Source organism: Alosa alosa, chromosome 19, assembly GCF_017589495.1.
Source record: "Alosa alosa isolate M-15738 ecotype Scorff River chromosome 19, AALO_Geno_1.1, whole genome shotgun sequence".
Taxonomy (NCBI): Eukaryota; Metazoa; Chordata; class Actinopteri; order Clupeiformes; family Clupeidae; genus Alosa; species Alosa alosa.
The window spans coordinates 23061058-23081042 of NC_063207.1; the positions used below are offsets into that span (position 1 = coordinate 23061058).

The 19985-nt window shown below is 48.0% G+C and overlaps 1 protein-coding gene across 6 annotated transcripts in view; it reads right to left on the bottom strand.

Moving 5' to 3' along the window:
• numb (NUMB endocytic adaptor protein) overlaps positions 1-18637 on the bottom strand; it is a 35522-nt gene extending 16885 nt beyond the window's left edge. For 2 of the 6 annotated variants that reach the window (XM_048227356.1, XM_048227351.1), the window contains exons 1-3: positions 15705-15743; positions 15120-15195; positions 149-285 (exon numbers count right to left, since the gene is read on the bottom strand). In XM_048227356.1, coding sequence (XP_048083313.1) covers positions 149-285; positions 15120-15195; positions 15705-15734 — 243 coding nt within the window. In that variant the 5' untranslated portion in view covers positions 15735-15743. Of the gene's footprint in view, positions 1-148; positions 286-462; positions 928-15119; positions 15196-15704; positions 15744-17137; positions 17517-18396 lie in introns of those variants that run through there. The other 4 variants (XM_048227353.1, XM_048227352.1, XM_048227354.1 and 1 more) reach the window with 4 other exon arrangements.
• Positions 18638-19985: the final 1348 nt, after the last annotated feature.

A 19985-nucleotide genomic window follows, 5' to 3' on the forward strand; every position in this document is an offset into this window, starting at 1 on the left:
CATATCATGTTCATTAGGTGTCCGTCTGTGAGCACGCATGTCATGTGTGTGTGTATGTGTTCCAAACATCTTAGTCTCTGATTCTGCATGTGAGTGAGTGAGTGAGTGAGTGAGTGAGTGAGTGAGTGAGTGAGTGAAAAGTAGTCACCTTGACAGCAAAGCTGCACTTGCCGCTGCGCACGGCCTCCTCATCGGTCTGCCACTGGTGCGGCCGACTGGACTCCGGCACGTACACGTCTTTCTTCCGGCGGAAACTCTGCCGCAGCTTATTCATGGCCAGGCCACCTGTAGAAGACAGAGAGAGAGAGAGAGAGAGAGAGAGAGAGAGAGAGAGAGAGAGAGAGGGAGAGAGAGAGGAGAGAGGTCAGAGAAGTGGCACTTCACAAGGTCACAGCCATTAGTCTTGTCCTGCCGTTGCACACAAGGTCGAAGTACTCTGTCATCTGAGAGTGATGAACACACCAGAAACGGCTCCTCCAAGAGCCACATCAAGGACAACCAACTTTAGCGAGCGCTCATCTTCGGAGTTATCCTACTTTACAGAAGAACAAGTCCTAAAAGTAACACTTCAGCAAGACCCCCTGCAAAAGTTGTCAGACGTCAGCAAGCATCTGAACCATCAGCCCCAACTTTGTGCAACCCATCAGCAGGTACTGCGATGCTCCAAGAAACTGACTGAAGCCACTGAAGCCTGTTCTCCGTGACGCGAGCTCGGGCTGTCAGGCCTCGGGGCTCAGGGAGAGAGAGCCGCGCCTCGGCACTGCTCCGCTCCAGGCCTCTCAGGATCCATGGGAAACACGTGGACGAGACTGAGCCATCTCTCCGCTCCTCTCCCCTGCATGCCTGCGGCTCCTTTCCTCTGTGACTCAGCCAGCTCCGTCTGCCAGCATCAAAGCAGAACAGGCGCGAGCACACACACACACACACACACACACACACACACACACACACAAAATCAAGCCCGAGATGAATCTCACAAGCATTTCTCATCAGAAGCCAAGTGCCTGGCCAGCCGCTGAGAAGGCAGTGGTGGTGATAAGCACAAAAGAGAGAAACAGAGAGAAAGAGAAAGAGAAAGGAGAGAGAGAGAGAGAGAGAGAGAGAGAGAAAAGTAGATGGGAGAGTTGTGCAGAGAGTGCCAACAGCCAAGCATCACCGAGAAATCCATCTTCCTGTAACGTTACAGGGCCACAGATTGCAGCAGTGGCCGAGAGCGACAGTGGAATGAGACAGAGCCTGGTGCCTGGTGCTGTTTTTTACTTCCTTATGTGCTTGGGACTTCTTGCTGTTGTACAACTCATGTTTTTGAGCGTGCTCCTATTTATTGGCATGCTAAAGTGTAACGTGTCTACTTGCATTTGGCTTGTGTGTGCAGGGGTGCCAGGCTTGCACGGATATGTTGTAAACACACCTCTCAACCAGGACAGCCTGTGGTGGTGACGGCTTAAAGGCAAACAAGACGCATCACAAAGCCTGAGAGGGGGTGGCGGCCGAATCAGAAACGTCCCTTTCAATCGCTCTCCCTCTCTTTCTCTCTTCTTTATTTAGGTCATTTCATGTCTGCTCACTGCAGGCTGTAGGCATGCTCTTGTCACTGCAGAGGGAGAGGGAGAGGGAGAGCGAGCGAGAGCTGAGGAGGAGGGATGGGGGCAGACTCGTTTTCCCTCTCTGTCTTTCTCTCTCTCCAACAGATCTGTGCCCAACACATTCATCTCTCTCTGAGAACTGCTTCTCTCCTCTCATAAGTCAGACTTGCCTTTTTTTCTTCCCCTCACCTCTCTCTCTCTCTCTCTCTCTCTCTCTCTCTCTCTCTCTCTCTCTCTCTCTCTCTCTCTCTAGTATACGGGAAGGGCACTTGGACTCTCTCTCTCTCTCTCTCTCTCTCTCTCTCTCTCTCTCTCTCTCTCTCCCAATGCTCCTCTCTCTCTCTCCTCAGGCCCAGATTTTTTCCCTCCTCTCAATGCTCCCTCTCTCTCTCAGGCCCAATGCTCCCCTCTCTCCTCTCAGGCCCAATGCTCCCCTCTCTCCTCTCAGGCCCAATGCTCCCCTCTCTCCTCTCAGGCCCAATGCTCCCCTCTCTCCTCTCAGGCCCAATGCTCCCCTCTCTCCTCTCAGGCCCAATGCTCCCCTCTCTCCTCTCAGGCCCAGTGCTCCCCTCTCTCCCTCGGGCTCAGGCTCAGACCCCTGCTCTCCTCTCAGGCCCCACTGCTCCCTCTCTCCTCTCAGGCCCCAATGCTCCCTCTCTCCTCTCGGGGCCCACTGTCCCTCTCTCCTCTCAGGCCCAATGCTCCCTCTCCTCTCAGGCCCCCTCCCCTCTCTCCTCTTAATGTCTCTCTCCCCTCTTTCCTCTCTCTCCCTCAATGTCTCCTCTCTCTCCTCTCAGGCCCAATGCTCCTCTCTCCTCTCAGGCCCAATGCTCCTCTCTCTCCTCTCAGGCCCAATGCTCCTCTCTCTCCTCTCAGGCCCAATGCTCCTCTCTCTCCTCTCAGGCCCAATTGTCTCCTCTCTCTGCCCAATGCTCCTCTCTCTCCTCTCAGGCCCAATACTCCTCTCTCCTCTCAGGCCCAATACTCCTCTCTCTCCTCTCTCTCTCCTCTCAGCTACATGGTAGAAAAGGTGCGCTGGGGTGTTTTCTCTATCTGAGGGTGTATCTGTGGATCACAGTTAATTGGGGCTCATGTTCACCTTTTGCATACATTAGTATGGGTGTAATACACTTGAAAAAAGAACAGGTGTGTGTGTGCGTGTGTGTCAGTATGTGAGTGTGTGTGAGTATGTGTGAGAGAAAAAGAGAGAGAGAGTGAGAGAGAGAGAGAGAGAGAGAGAGTGTAAGATAATGAGAGAACTGAGTGGTGTAAATGTGAGACAGTGTCTGTGTATGTGTGTGAGAGTTCAAAGGTTTGTGTGTATGGGTTAAGAGGGAGCCCATGAGGGGGACAGAGTTGACCAGTTTGAGGAAGAAAGAGAAGGTGAAAGTGGGGAACTATGTGTGTGTGTGGGTGAGTGGGAGAGTAGAACTTTTGTGTGCTTAGAATCTGTAGTCCAAATGGACATGTAACAGACTGACTATTGAAAAAGGGCAAACAGGGGAAAAAAACGATGGATTCTGTGAGCCTGTGAGAAACTGGCTGCATGGGTAAGAGAAAAAGAGTGTGTGTGTGTGTGTGTGTATGTGTGTGAGACAGACAGGCTGTGAGTCATGTGAGTGGGCTTTGGGCTGGGAGGCTGAGGGGTACAGTCTGGTCTGGCAGGGACCAGCACAGCGAGAGAGAGCGAGAGAGAGAGAGAGAGAGAGAGAGAGAGAGAGAGAGAGAGAGAGAGACAGAGAGAGAGACAGACAGACAGAAAGAGAGAGGAGAGGGAGAGGGAGGGAGAGAGAAAGAAAGAGAGAGTGACAGAAAGAGAGAGACAGAAAGAGAGAAAGTCTCGTCCAAAGTGAGAAGCCCTCATAGCAGACAGGCCACAGAGTCCAGTCGGCCCTGAATGTCTGCTGCTGCTGGCCTGCTCCAGTGACCTCACGAGAGAGTGTCCTCGACTCATCACATTCACTCCACACACACAGCACCAGCACTAGAACTAGAACTCAACAAATCATGAATGAGAGCATGTTTTGGCAACACTGGAATAGTATGTGAACAGAGAGAACCAGGAGAATGAGGGGGCAGAGAGAAACAGATCAAGAGAGAGAGAGAGAGAAAGAGAGAGAGAGAGGACAGAGAAGGTGAGAAAAAGAGGACAGGGTGGAGAAAGCAGGACGAAGGGGCAGTCTGTGGCGGAGAGAAAGAGAGTGGGGAGGGGGGGTGTGTGAACCCAAGTGGGAGTGCTGCTGGGCTGGGTGGCAGAGCTGCTGATAGGGGCCTGCATTTGAATAATCTCTCCAGGAATGGAACGGCCAGATTACAGCCTGCAGGATCCCATACAGCAGCACAAAAGGGGACCGCCAGCGAGAACACAGGGGGGGGGGGGGAGGGAGAGAGAGAGAGAGAGAGAGGGAGAGAGAAAAGAAAAGGCAGAGGGAGAGAGAGAGAGTCCAGGAGGCATGGATAGATCTGGACCCTTTTTCTTTGCCCTCTAGTAACACACACAGATTTGAAGAACAGGCCTGATAGCCTGTCCACCAAATAAAAGAATCTGGAAAATGCTGTTACCGTGGTAATCTAATTTCAGAGCGTCAGCTCTGGCTTATGTAAAAGTAGGGAAAGAGAGAGAAAGAGAGAGAGGAAAAAACCCATGAGCGTAGAGCGGATGCATTACATAAAGCCAGTGCCTGCACCACAGCATGGACTCCACACAGGACAGAAGAGCAGGGTGGAGCAGGGCTGCGCGGGGCCCTGTGGCCTGGGCGGTGGGGCTCATCACTGGCAGAGGGATCTGGCCTGCCCTGGGTGGGTGAGTAGCGCAGGGAGCCCCCCAGGCCAGGGCAGGCAAGGTCAGGGTAGCGGGCGGGGGAGCTGGGCAGAGCTGAGCTGGCACTGGCTGATACTGGCCTCGGCGGGCAGCGCAGAGAGCAGACCGTGGGTGGTGTGGCTAAGGTGGCTGGAATGCGCTGGAGCTGCGGAGGTGAGCAGACAGGCGGAGGCGGCCGGAGGCGGCCAGCGAGGCGGGCGGGCGGCTGGGAGAGGTCCATGTCTCAGACACTGCTGACCTCAGACTGGGCTCAGCCACATGACTCTGAGCCAAACGTGTGATTGACTCACCAAATGAGCTCCTCCTTCATCAGAATGAGCTCCTCCTTCAGACTATCGCGGCTCAATCCGCTGAGTCAACCACCTCTGCTGACAGGTTGAGGAATGCAGATCAGAAAGAGATCAAAATCATTCATTCACTCTCCCACGTTACGCAATCAGCTACGTGAGGATTTGGTTTCTAGACATCTTCAGTGCCATCATAAATTAGCCTGACCTACAGTCGCAAAAACGCCAATTAACACTTAAGAGTAACGTATGGGAGGGAAGTCGAATTCTGCCTACAGAGAAGATTGAGGAAGAAGAGGAGAAGATGAGAAGAGAAGAAGAGGAGAAGAGGGGAAGATGAGCAGAGGAGAGGAGGAGAAGAGTTAAAAACACGAGACAGCCTGAGAGGGGGTGATGGTGATCAGGCATTGCTCTGTAACGTGTTCACTCTCATTTCATCCATCCCGACCAGCACTGTGCTGGACGAGGCGGGCGAGACAAACGGCCGGCCATCCCCAGAGAGGCAAACACCCACTGATTAACACGTCCCATTAGCCAAGCCAAGCACAAACAGGCAGAGAGGGGGGGAGAGAGAGAGAGAGAGAGAGAGAATATCGTATAAAAACACAGATGCAGGGGTGCATGTTGATAAGGATGGAGTGATATGATGATATGGGAGGAGAAAGAGAGGAAAGGCAACAGCGGAGGGGCTGATATCTGAGCAAAAGAGGGAAGCAGGGGAGAAAGAAAGAGGGGGGAGAGGATGAGGAGGAGGAGGAGAAAGAGAGAGAGAGAGAGAGGGAGGAGGAAGAGGAAGAGAGAGGAGGAGGAGAAAGAGAGAGAGGGGGGAGGAGGGGAGAAGGGCCATCCATCTGCTGAGGGTACATGTACAGGATGTCTCCGCTACGGAGCCAAGAGCTGCAGGTTGGCCAAACTAATGTCTGCAAGTCTGCTCAGTGAAAGGGCCACACACACGTGCACGCACGCACACCACACACGCACAAGGAAGCACCCTCATTCCGATTAACACAGGACTTGCATCCACACATCCGCACAAACAGAGTAGGCCTAATGATGAACAGAGACAAAAGCACTCTGCCAGAGAGAGAAGGGGAATAAAGAGAGAAAGGCTGTGTGAGCGGAGAGAGAGGAAGAGAAAGAAAAAAGAGAGAGAGAGAGGTAAATGAGCTGCGGTTTTTGGCTCAGGCAGGACTCCGCAGGAGCCATCAGCTCCTCAACGCTGAACCTTAATTACTAGCAATTACACTCAGCAACCTGACAGGGGCAAAACTGTGTGTGTGTGTGTGTGTGTGTGTGTGTGTGTGTGTGTGTGTGTGTGTGTGTGTGTGTGTGTCTGTACACGTGTGTGTCACAGAGAGAGAAATGTGCTTCCCTCAGTCTGTCTGTAGTCATGTGTAGCGACACATGTCTCTGAGAGAAGGAAGTCTAGCAGATACAGCGAGACAGCAGGAGATAAAAAGGCAGAGAGAGAGTATTATTATTAAAGTGGAAAGGTGAGGGGAGCGACTCCAGGGTGGTGCTGCTGTTCTGACAGGAGGAAGGAAACTGCGTGGGGAACAGGAGGCTGACCAGCTCTCACTCTTATCCGCCTCTCTGTCCCTCTCTCTCCCTCATATCCACCTCTCTGTCTCTCTCTCTCTCACTCTCTGATCCCCCCCCTCCGTCCGTCTCTCTCTCAATCTCTCATCCCCCTCTCCGTCTCTCTCCCTCACTCTCTCTCTCTCTCTCCCTCACTCTCTCTCTCTCCCTCTTCTGCTCTCTCCCTCTCTCTCGCTCACTCTCTTCTGACACACACTCACACTCAGACGCTTAGGTCTAGTAGTCAGTACTGAGCAGAAAATATGTCACTAAATCCCCAAATATACGCATGGATGAACACAGCTAGGCCCACATACTGACACCGTCCGTCCCGTACGTACGCACACACACACACACACACACACAGTGCAGGCTAGGAGGAGTCAGACTGAGGGCTTGCTGGGCTGAACTACAAAGTGAACTGAGTGGGTAGCAGATCTGAGGACCCGCCCTGATGTCATGATGAAAAGGTGACCTCATCAGCCACCTCACACACTCATGACCCTACACCAACCCAATAGTGTTCTACCTACACCAACCCAATAGTATTCTACCTACACCAGCCGAATATTATACCTATACCATTTAGCAGGAACAATTGGTCAAGCTGCTACTGGGGAGAAACGAGCTCTCTTGATCAGGTAAAGGGTGGTGGTAGCGTAGTGGCTAAAGAGCTGGTAGCATAGTGGCTAAGGAGCTAGTAGCGTATTGGCTAAGGAGCTGGGCTAGCATCTGCAAATGTAATAAATGTTAACAAAAAGGGGAATATACAGGACAGGAGTGTGAGAAATGCAGAGAAAAAGAGTAATCTGATGGGGGCTGGTAAGTAACCCTGTAGGCTTTACAACTCCACAACACCAGCATCTCATTACCAGCTGCAGCACCCTTAGTTCCTGTCTCGAGGCAGCCTTCATAAGAGATACAACACCCATAATTCACCTGTGTTCACCCCTCACCATGCTTCTCATGCTGTCTGTGTGTGTGTGTACACATAACAAATGTGTTTAAAACAGAGAAGTCAGTGTAATTTATCACAATTTATGCCTCAATATCACACTCACCCATCCATGCCATGGACACACAAACACCCATACATGTCATCAGAAACTCTGCCACTCATGTTGTGTAGTGCTTGCTTTCACTGGATAATGAAGGGTTTGGGTGAGTAAGAGCAGGTTTCAGTGCACTGTGGTGGTTAGTGTGGCTTGTAGTCCATGATCACGCTCTGTTGTCTGTTGTATTGCCCTATACTGGGTGTGGTGTGGTTGCGCAGATAGCGGTCAGATGTGTGTGGGTGATGCAGGGGTGAGGCGAGTTTGCTGTGCTGAGGTGCTGAAGCCGAGAGGAGTTTCAGGAGGAAATTGAAGACTAACAAGCCTGGCCAGCCTTTGTTTGATTATCCAAGAAGTGCAAGGCTTTTCTCTCACTGTGTATGTGTGTGTGTGTGTCCAGGTCTATCCTTAACACACACAGACAAACACACACCATGTTTGTCATTTCAGCCTACAGCTACATGTCATATGGTCAAGATGAATATCTGTCCCAGGCAGTTGAAGTGTGCGATGCATGCATACAGGTTTGTTCCGGTTGTGTTTGTGTGAGGTGTGAGGAGCTGAGAGCCTGAGGGTCTGAGTGGCACCTGCCAGAGCACCTCTGTCTGAAACGGTTTCGTCCAGCACCGTCCCCTCGTTCCCCTTCCCTGACCGGTGGCACACTGTCCAGCTCAGTCCCTTGTTCTCTTCATCGCCTCTGCTGTCTTTGCTGTTTCTGCATCAATCTTTGGCGTTCTCTTCATGTTTGCAACTCTCTCTCACACACACACACACACACACACACACACACACACACACACACACACACACACACACACACACACAGGTCAAAAGTCTGTAAGCTTTTCAAGGCCACAAGAATTGTGCCCTCTCTTCCCTGTGATAACAAGAACACACTCACCCCTCTCTTCGTCTCACTCGTTCCCAGACTCCCTCTACACCAACCCCTTCCACACACACACACACACATTCTGAGAAAAGCCTATTACAGCCACATTCCACAACTCTGCTTTAGCAAGTGTGCTGACAGACAGAGTGAGAATCTCATCGGCCGGCTAGCCCTGACATTCTATACGACTGGACATTCTTCAGATTGTAACATCGGCTATGACCTGTTCTCAACTCAGCAATATGATGTTACACATTCACTCGAGAGCCCAGGCGGCGGTTAATGGCTCAGCTATTAGTCCTGATAGTGAGCATGTCCAAAGTGTGTTGGTTTCCCGTGCACACACACCAACACTGCAGTTGCAAAGGGAACAGAGTCTTATTATGCAGCCTCTGTCAGATGCTGTGGCAGCGTGGGAGAAACAGGGCAGAGGGAGAGAGTGAGAGAGAGTGAGAGAGAGAGAGAGAGAGAGAAAGAGAGAGAGAAAGAGAGTGTGAGAGAGAGAGAGAGAGAGAGAGAGAGAGAGAGAGAGAGGAAGCAGGCTGAACTGCATGCAATGTTGATGCCAGGCTCATCAGGACATACTCCGCCATCATGTCTCCTCCCTCAGGGGCAAGACTTGTTATTTCTTTTCCACTCTCAGTTCACCTGAGTTCATGAGCATTTAGACCGTGCAGGGTTAACCTGAACAAAGTGACGATATACTTTAGTTCCATAACAACAAAAACTTTAATTTATAGTCATGAAAGAGTAACTAGCTGAGGAAAATATCACTCCTAATTAAAATGAAAATACATGCACACACAGGGCCATTTCTATGAGGTCTCACAGCCACATCAAAGGGAATTATGTGTGCGTGCGTGCATGCGTGCGTGAGAAAGTCAGTCCTCAGCTCACCTTTCCCTCTCCTGTATAAAACAGCTCAAAGTCAGGCACTTAACTGCTACCTACCCTGGAGACTGCATCCCTACACAGACACCTCACTTGCTCTGCCCAGCACACTCCCTTTCTAGAACTCTCGTCCAGTTTCCACTGACCAGAGGGCTTGCATTGCATTAGGGAGAAAGAACAGAGGAACCCACTGAATGACCGATGGATGAGAGTGCTCCTGACGACATGAAGCAGAAGACCCATTAGACTGGGGAGGGTGGATTCCCCACTGAGATTAGCATATCAACAGCAGGCAGTGTGTGTGTGTGTGTGTGGGGGGGGGGCTCTCTCAACACAGACTAGCCAAAAACACCACAAACAAACAAACAAATAAGATGCTAATTGCAAAGGTCAATCGCAATGAGTGGAGGGGGAGAGAGATACAAGAAAAAGACAAATTGCTTAACCACCAGAGAGAGAGAGAGAGAGAGAGAGAGAGAGAGAGAGAGGAAATGGGCAGTACAACGAGAATAGTGTATTTATGTGTGTGATTAAACAAAAAGCAAACAGTGCTTTGTTTACAAATGTCCTCTAGCCTTCACTTCAGCCTGCTGCGTAATGAGAAAATGAATTAACACTATAAAAGCAATTTAACCAGCCCCCTCACAGTGTAAACTCTAGTGTGTGGCAGTGAGAAAATGAACACTGTCTGCACACAGACACTTACATTCACAACCTAACATACACAGAGCCTCATACACTCCCTCAAATATTCACATACAACACACAAACACATAAAAACACACACGGACACACGCACACACACAAACACACGAAGAGAGAGGAGGAAATTGACACTTCTGGCAAGGAAATGCATTCTTGCATAACTGATCATAACTGTAACTCAGCTCTTCTGCCTGCAGTGTGTGTGTGTGTTTCTGTACATGTGTGCATCCAACACACACAGATCACCACAGAGCACTTGGCATGATCCTGCACTATCATTATGGCCTGTAGAGAAAGAGTGTGGGTACACACATGCATATGTTCTATTCTTGGCATATTCTCCCACTTTCTGTCCTTCACACACACACACACACACACAAGAAGACAGAAGAAAAAAAGAAAGAAGTGACCACCACTAGTTGTCAGTCAGTCAACAGCAGATGAGCTCCACTCCATCACTGGGGTGCATCTGAACAGGTTTTTCCTCTCAGCCTGTCAATGGAAGTGTTACTCACTACCAGGGGGGAGTGAGTGTGAGTGTGTATGTGTACTGTATGTGTGTGTGTCTGTGTGCGTGTGTGTGCGTGTGGATGTGCTATGTTTACACAGCAGCATGAGTCCAGAGATCAGAAAGGAAGAGGAACTTCCTGCTATGAGAACATACATTCTACTTCAACGTATCTACAAACTCTAGTACTCAACCCTTCTGTAGATGGATGTGGACTCAGTGCCCCTCTCCCCCATCTTAGTGCAGTGCTTAGGGGAAATTATGGCAGGCAGGCACATAGACCAGCGCAGATTCAAGTCTTTTCAGAGCGAGACCAGCAATCGATAACTGCAGGCAGGTCCCCTTCCCCCAGCCCCCACGCACCACAAAGCAAACAAACAAAAAATACTGCAGTAGGCAAGTGGGAGAGGGAGAGGGAGAGCGAGCGAGAGCTGAGGAGGAGGGATGGGGGGGCAGACTCGTTTTTTTCCCTCTCTCTGTCTCTCTCTCCAACAGATCTGTGCCACAACACATTCATCTCTCTCTCTGAGAACTGCTTCTCTCCTCTCATAAGTCAGACTCCGTCTTTTTCTTCCCTCACCCCATTCTCTCTCTCTCTCTCACCCTCTCTCTCTCTCTCTCTCTCTCTCTCTCTCTCTCTCTCTCTCTCTCTCTCTCTCTCTCTCTCTCTCTCTCTCTCTCTCTCTCTCTCTCTCTCTCTCTCTCTCTCTCTCTCTCTCTCTCTCTCTCTCTCTCTCTCTCTCTCTCTCTCTCTCTCTGTTAGTTAAAACTCCACTCCAGTAGACTTAAAAGAGCTCTGCTCCCTTGCAGGTGTGTGGTGCTGGAATGAACAATTCAATAGTCTTGCAACAGCACAATGTGTCAGCCAGGAACAACGCTGGTGTGTGTGTGGATAGTGAGGGCCTTTCCTGCAAGCTGGGTACAAGTGCATGTGTGAGAGTACATGCCATAAAAGCGCCCTGCATTTGTCTTCATGCCTCTGTAAGCGTGAGAGTTCAAAGCGTGTGTTTGTGTGTGAAAGTGAAAAGGGAGGCAACAACAGACCAAGTGCAGTCCTGAGGTGCGTTCAAATTCGATTTGTCAAATTCCAAAAACGATTTGGTGTCAACATTAATTGCATTGTTGCCTTCGTCAACTGTATACATACAGCTCCACTGTATGTTCGCAAAGAACTACCTCCTCAGAGTGTTTGCGAGTGTTCGCTAACGTTGCCAAAAACTCAGGGCAAATAGAAAGCTGTTCGCTGTTTGACTATGTTTGCGAATTTGTGTGATGATGAAACTGGTCTGTGGGTCTATTCTCACTGACCATGCGCCAAGACAGTACAGAGCAGAGAATGACACCTGAACCAGCAAGGGAGGCCCATGGTCATGGTTTATTCAGACCCCCGGCCCACACCACCACCCAACCCCCGCCCCCCCCAACACACACACACACACACACACAGGCTCTATCCATTCATCAGAGGCAGAGGACCAAGCAAAGCTGACAAATTGAAACAGGAGAAAAATCAGTTGGGCCCCAGACACACCCTGCTACTGATAAAACCTGCCCTTCCGCCCATCTCGCAATCTCAAACAATCAAAATGACAGAGAGAGAGAGAGAGAGAGAGAGAGAGAGAGAGAGAGAGAGAAACTTTAAGGGGTGGACCTGATTGGACCGGAGGTGTGTCATAGAGGAATGTCTTCATTTTTGTAAGGTGAGCTCAAAGGCAAATTGTAACAAGAGATCAGGAGACTCAAAAACGCTGCTTAACCATGTTATGTCATCATATGTCATCATATCCCATCCGACCAGTTTGACAGCCCCGGGAAGACTTGGGGGAGGAAGTTGTGCGTACGAGTGTGTGTCTCACTCAGGTGACACACTTTTCCACCTTGCTCATACCAAAGAAGGGCATTTCCGGCCCGACACGCCGTCTTTACCTTTCTCTCTCGGCCGCTGCTCTCACCTCTGATAAAGAGGGCTGAAAGAACCCTTTGTGTGTCTCAGATGACAATGAGCTGGCATTGTGTGAGGCAGCTGGGGCAAGTACCGCCCCTCATTTTGCTGAGCGGTGAAAAGACGGGGGCCCCTGGACAGGGCCCAGCGGAACCCCAATTACACGGAGGCGAAATGGCAGCAACTCAAAGTCCAGGCCCTTAAACAGGGTCACTAACAAATGGACAGGCTGTCGTTCCGCAGCTCTGGGAAGGGGCCAACAGCAAAGGGTTGGAACTGGGAAATGAGAAAGCGGGACTGGGAAAACTGGGAAAAACAATATATGGTGGGCAGAGCAAAGGCTATGCTTCCAACTTCTACTCAACACAGAGGCAAAGAAAACTACAAAGCCTTCTCTTCACACTGTCCGAACCTGAGTGTGTGTGGTTACCAGTCTATGAACACAGTAAGCGTGCAAAACAACAGAGAGATAGACTGTCAGATAGAGAGAAGCAGATAGTCTCAAGTCAGCACATAACTTAACCTCTGCTCACACATGAACACATTATCTCTACCCTGGCCTGGCTGCAGGCATTAAGCCAGATAGGCTGAAGCAGGGGAACTGACGTAACCAGGAGGATAGGAAACACTCTCTGCTAGGTTCTCCTCCCCAGCAAAAGAATGCACATTCCTGCCTCATGACTCCAACTTATCAATGAGAGGGCGGTCCATCTGATGCATCACACCTCCGGTTTGTATAGTGCCTGGGTGAGCGGGGATGCCTAGCATTTGCAAGACCAGTACATGTTCATGCTTCATGTTCAGACTCTGCTACTCATAATAAGTTTCATTCTGTGATGGACCACAGCATTTTTTCATAAAATTTAATTTAATTTCATTTCATTTCCCCATGGCTTACTTTAAATGAAAATGACCACATGGACTAAACAGAGCCAAGCCACTACCAAAGCAGTCTGGACACAGTACTACTTAACAGTCATATTGACCAGAACACCCTTCTATTAGGCTGTAATTAACACAGACAAAGAGGGCCCATACACAATCCATCTCTTACTCCCCTTGAGGTGGCTGGGTTACCACCTCAGACAGACCACATTAAAAACAATTATACATGCATCATCGGTACTTTTCAACCTAACTAACTAGAATCCAGAAGCCCTCAAAAAGGAATCCTTCTGCGAGAGCATTATGCATTATGACACTGATGAGCTTTCACTGGCTTAGTCTAAAACCAGGGACCAGTGTCCCTGTGTGTACTGCGGATCTGAACCATGGCATAGTGTGCCTGTCGGGTGTGGTGTGTGTGGCCCTGAACCATGGTACAGTACCCCTGCAGGGTGTGCTCTGAATCTTGAACCTCACAGTGTGCTTCTGGGCCTCTTGCCCCCCCTGTTACACAACAAAGCAGACCGGGGCCAAGCAGAGCTTGCAGGCCAGGCATGAGTCAGCACAGAGCAGACTTCAACCCAGTGAGGGGGCCCAGCACCAACTGTCTATCCGGAGAATCCACCCTCAGTCCCCAAATGGCATCATATCTCCCATACTCCTATACATCACCAGTCTAATGAGAGGGTGCCTGTAGAGGGAGACCTGGGCAAAGCCAAAGTATTGACTAGAATCGACTAGAATAGATGCAGAGGCACCGCTCACTCAGAGCATCGCTTTGTGACTTTCTGTTGCCATGGAACTGAGCTCAGAGCAACAGGTCTCTAATGACGCATGCAAAAGCTCTCATTTATGCAAGGTGCATGCTCCTGTTAGAGCATTGGTTCCCAAAGATTGGGTCGCAGGAGATTTTATTTGGGTCGCCAGCACAATTTATGTTGTGTAATAGGCCTACCATTTAGCCAGGAAAGCTAACAGTTTTCTATTAGGATCTAGTTTGTTAACTACAGTCACGGCCCTACAGTATGTGCAATTTTGCATTTAGAAAAGCTCTGAAGCTGGGGGGCGAACGCGTCGCAGAGGGGACAGCGTGGACATCTCACTCACAAAATGAAACATTTCTGTGGGGCGCCTGCCATGGACCTCGCAGTTGCAAAATGCAAGGGACATGAATCAGCCTTTTTGAGCGTGTTCTGAACAGAGTGACAAGAGATTAGGTTGAAACAAAGGCATGACTCCCTGGGTCTCTAATCACATCCTCATCAGGTCCTAATGAGGGCCCTGGCCGCTGAATAACCCATGAGCAGCAGGGAGCTCGCAGCAGGCTTCTCCATCACCCTGCCAGCTGACAAATTCACTCTGTTCATTTCAGACATGTTCCTGGGCCATACCACTCACGCCACAATTCCCTTTGTGTCCCATCCTGACCATGTCTACTGAAGCGAGAAAACCCTGGGTGGTTTTGAGATGCTCTCACAGAACCAAGTGAAAGTCATCCCGTGAGGATGACCGAGAGATCAGTGTTGGAATTTGCCGTCTTGGTGTGAGTGGAATTAATCCACACTTGCAGGGTGTAATCAGTGTCCGGCACTAGCAGATCTGTGTAATCACACTGGCACAGAAGCCAAGAAAGACCAGTGCATGAAACGCCATTGTTTCAACCAGTCTATCTAGAGGAACACATTCCTGGGCATTCCTAAGAAGTACACAATAACAGCCCTAGCCTTCGACTACATGTGAACTACATGTACCTGAATGACTGTGTCAGAGTGTGCTTTAGGTTCTAGCCATATCTATTTGATTGAATCAACATACAGATTACAGAGTGTGCCATGGTCTCTGGCTGTGTGTAGTATGATCTACCTTGTGCACGACACCAGAGAGAGAGAGAGAGGCAGAACTACAAACAGTAAAGCCTAAGTCTGGCTGAAGAGTGCTGTGCTTAAGAAGGTGTTAGCATAGGAGACTGGCTTACCTACTCCTTCACACTGCGGCTGTGCTATTTTAGGCCGGTTCGGACTGGAAATGGGGTCAGCAGAACACTGTTCAGTCTGAGAATAAGAGCAATTTCAGATGCAGAGCTCTCATAATGATACAGAGCCAATGGTAACAACTATCAATCAATAGCACAGCAACTGGCATCACTTTACCCTACAGTGAAGCCAACAAATGGCAAAAGACAAGAAATGTCAGATTAAATAAAGCACATGTCCTGATTATAATATAGCCTAATCAGACTGTGTTAAGGTTTTAGTTATGATGGTTATCTTTACCTGTCCACATATCAACTCTCCTGTGTTGTATTTTTAAGTGAGCAGATTAACTATAAACATTACAAAATGTATCACAACTTTATCAAAACACATAAAAACAGACACAGCCAAAACCTAGACCTGTTACTAAGCAGTTATAAAGTAAAGGAACAGGGAGGATGGTGCTACTAAAGATAGAGGACATAAGTGAGGTAGTTCTCTGTGCCTTGAACCAGTGCCACCATGGCCATAAAGTCTATGATGCATCCTCCAGTTACCCAATATGGATGTGGTGTCATGACACTTACCAAGAGAGAAATACTGCCTGGCATGACCATTCAATCAAAGTGATTGGGAGGTTGCCAGGACTGTGCTGCCCAGCTGGCTTTTGCAGCTAAGGGTGAAAACAGAGGGAGACTCCAGCTGAGCCCGTTTCAAAAGATATCTAGTCTCGCCACATCATATCCTAATACAGAAACACAGCTCCTTAGGACATACTTCAGTCTATGAACCTGATTGCTTGAATAGGAAAGTCATAGGCCAATATATAGGCTGAGCATTTGTGTATAGGCATAGGCCAGGCTGGTGTGTCTTCCCAGCTTCCAAAACACTTGACTTCAACTCACACCTTCTGGCCCAACTGAAAAATCTGGGATATATCCAGGAACAACCGTTTTATTACCACTTCTAGGCAACCAGCTGTCTGGTAGCGTGTTATACATTAACCAACCTGCAGCCAAATGGACCCACAATAAACAGAATAGATGATTACACACGGGTTCACTTTTCTGACCCCTCCCTCAATGGTACCAACTTTCATTCTTGTTTTCCCATTCTGTTATGTCCAGCTCAAACATCTACCAGACGTCTGAAACTAAATAGAAGGGCTGGATTCATGAGATGAGCACAGGCTTTAGGAACAGGAAGTCCAATGAGCATTGTAACATGGACGCCGATATGCAACCAAAAGGAAGGCAGGTAGATTGCGACACTACAATCCACTGTGGTGACTACCTGGAAGGTACACATGTCTGTGTTGGGGCGTAAGGTTTCAGCAAGCTAGGCCAATCCTCACTTGTATAGTCTCTGGTGGATATCAGGTGAAACCTGAGCAGACTGCGCCGTTTCCACCAAGATTAAAAAACATTTCATTATTGGGAGAGAAAATAAATCACTTTAAAGAGAAATTGTTTGGAGAATATCTTCGGTCACAACTTTGAGAGAGCACAGCAGTGCATTGAGACATGAGAAATACGGCTCATATCAATTGATCTGCCATGAAAGAAGGCACCTGATGTCAGGTAAAGTAGCCGCGAGAAATGACGTGAGAAGTGAAAGGTTGGATATGGTCACCTTTTCACACGACTACAATTTTCTGAAAAGTGTTCGTGAAATTCTGTTTAGAAACATGTTCGCTCATCGCCCATGTCGCAGACTCGCTCCCTGCAGAACGAAATCCGTAAAATCACTTTACAGAGGGTTAAGTGAAAATAACTTTTGTACTCCCCTCGCCCACTGTAACGTTACTCTCTCATCTAAAGATACAGTAACTTTGTTTCACTTGAAAGAGGTACGTGCGGCTCATATGTAAGGACCCGAGATGTTTGTTTCACCTTTTTAGCCATTTACATCACCGGGCAACAGAAGTCGTACCAAATCCATGAATAAGGTGGCTACCTCTCCCGACATGACCACGGTTTGAGTCACTCTGAAAGCACACATTTACACAAGAATAACGTACCGGTTTTCGTTTTCTGCCTGGAAATTGATACTGGTGTTCAGCCTCTCGACTTTACGTTAGCTTCCAAGCTACGCAGCGAAAAATGGCATTGGTCCAGATGTGCCGCATTTTGCTGGAGCTAGTGAGCTATCCTAACAAGGAAGCCTAGGAATATTCAAAGTCCGGAGCGATATACAAGGAATAGTTTAATAATGGTGACTATCTAGTTAGCTTCATGTCAAACGGTCAAATGAGATGCTGAGATAGTTAGTTAGCTGGTGGAATTTGTCCACTAATGTTAACGTCAGCTATCAATAGTTATGATGGGTCGGTCACGTTCAAGTTAGCTGGCGTTAGTTAGCCAATTTCTGTTAGCCACCCAAGGCAGGGTTGTTTGCAACAAGGATATAACGTTAAAGGTTGTTCATCCATCCAAGTTAGACAAACTGTCTTTTACATCACAGGCTGCGATATCTGGCTAGTGCCTATTTTAAAATGCTGTCAGATTTTTCGCAAGCTAACGTTAGCTAACGTTCACAGTTCACACATGAGACAACCTTTACGAGATTGCTCAAGTAAACGTTAACGCAACGTGCACGTAACGTAAAACGTTAATGTTCTCAAGTAAACATCAAGTTACAATAAGCTACAGTGTTACCCAAGCCAGCCCTCACAAATAATAGCTCAACGGGGCAACGTTAGCAAATATAGGTAAGTTATAACGTTAATGATGCATGTTAACATTAACTACGTGATCCTATGTGCATTCCACCTTAACGTTAACGTTAGAAGTGGTTATTCGACAGTGCAGAGGCTGATCATTTGACGTTTTCCAACGATAGGCAGACTCTCTCTGAGAACAGATCTGACCAAGTCCGGTTGTCTGTGAATGATACTTAACGTTATCTAATATTGTATTAAGATATGGCGTTAGCCAACACCATCAATCTCAACTAACGTTAGCGTTAGTCTGATGACAGGCAAGCTTGCACCAGAAGTAACGTTAACGTTACCACAGTCAGCTTAGCTGACTGTTAATTTCTGGCTCATCCACCTAACTGCCAATTCAAGATAGCAGCTAACATTGGCTCTCAGCAGATGAGTACAACACTCCAGTAACGTTAACGTGACTGTAACAAGTTCGCTATTAACCAGCTCGCATACTAACGTTAGCGACAAATTAACGTTAGCTAGGATAACCTTAGTAGCTGCTATAACGTTTTAGCGATAGTAATCGTTAGCTAATAAAATTGCCTAACGTTACTTGCATCTCTCCTTACCTGATCAACACCCAATCCAGTAATGCGGTAACCAAGTGCAGTTGTCACCCAGTCAATACCGAAATTAGGTGTGTATATTCCAAATTTGAAGAAAGTTACGTTATCGGAGATTAAAGGGCAATGCTCCCACAACACGCAGTCACCTACGCTTTCCAAACATCAGGCGTTTCACCTGCTCCTCTTTCGCTCCTTGGTACACTAGCCGGTTCAACCAAACCTCACCCTTAGCAACGGACCGCCCAGTCTCCATGAATTGGGCGGTTCCTTATGACTTGTTAGATCGTTTCGGTTCACGGTTGCTTAAAATATGTGACAATCAAAATGGGGCGGTATCTATTTTTTGTACGGTGTTTATGACTACGACAGCTCCTCCTACTTGTAAGAAATGCCTATGGATCCATAACATTAGAACCTTTGGATCCATAATATTGGGACCTTTTACATGGATCCCATAGACTGTTCTATATCTATGATGGATCCATAACATTAGAACCTTGGGCATAGGCTACTTTCCTCAGGTCTTTAAAACCACTTGTGAGCTCCTGAGATCACCAGTCAAACAACTAGGCTATTGTAAAGCAGGCCATGGCCTAAAGTTTAATTGTTGCAAATGTCTTGAAAGGGATAGGCCTATCTCGAAGGGCATTTGACAAATAGGCTACAGTTTGTCTCATTTAGGCAGTAATTTAGCACAACAGCTGTAATCCAGGAGCATGGGCAATTTAAAACAAAAATGGGATGAGATTATCACCACGTAAAACTATAAAACTAAAAATGTATTGGAGGTACAGGCCCATATTTTGCTCCATTTAATTACCATACCTGATGAAGCCGGGCCTAACTCCCCTTGCCCGTGGTGACGGATAATTGACCTTCTAAAGAACCGTATCAGTGCCCTGCATTCCAGACATAGCTTTTTGAGGGGAAAGACTAGAGTTCAGGCAGAGGCCTGTGGAGCAAAGCTGGAATGCCTATAGCTTTCCCATGCACAGCAGGTCTGCTTGTGCAGCACTTGACTACAGTGCCAAGCCTGTTGATCTCTCCATCTCTTTTGCTCTCTCTCTTTTAAATGTATCTAATACCTTTGTGTTTATTAGGCTATAAAATAGTTGCATGCGTTGCACCATACAGATACATAGGCTACACATAATTGCAGGCATACTTATTGATACAGATTTTGGAGATTTTCCGATGTATGTTTGTGTGTGTGTGTGTGTGTGTGTGTGTGTTTGTAATATGATTATTGTACTTAGAAGACACTTTTGTCTAAAGTGACTTACAGAATATGAACATTACAATAGTTAAAATTAACAGTAAACAATTTTAAAAAGTTGGTAAGCCTACAAATGCTTACCCTTATAAAACGGATAGTTCACAAGCTTGCCTATGGTCCATGATCTTGTGTGACATGAAGTGTAATGCTTGTCTGACCATTTAATGTCAGAACAGAAATCAGAAAGAATCAACACTATTCCATTGAAAGACTCTTCCATTAACCATTTACTTTTCAACAAGAAAGTCTTCCTCTAAATTGGTTAAATGGACTGAAGGGTGTAAGATGTAGGCTTGGCTAAAATTAGAGTGTTCTC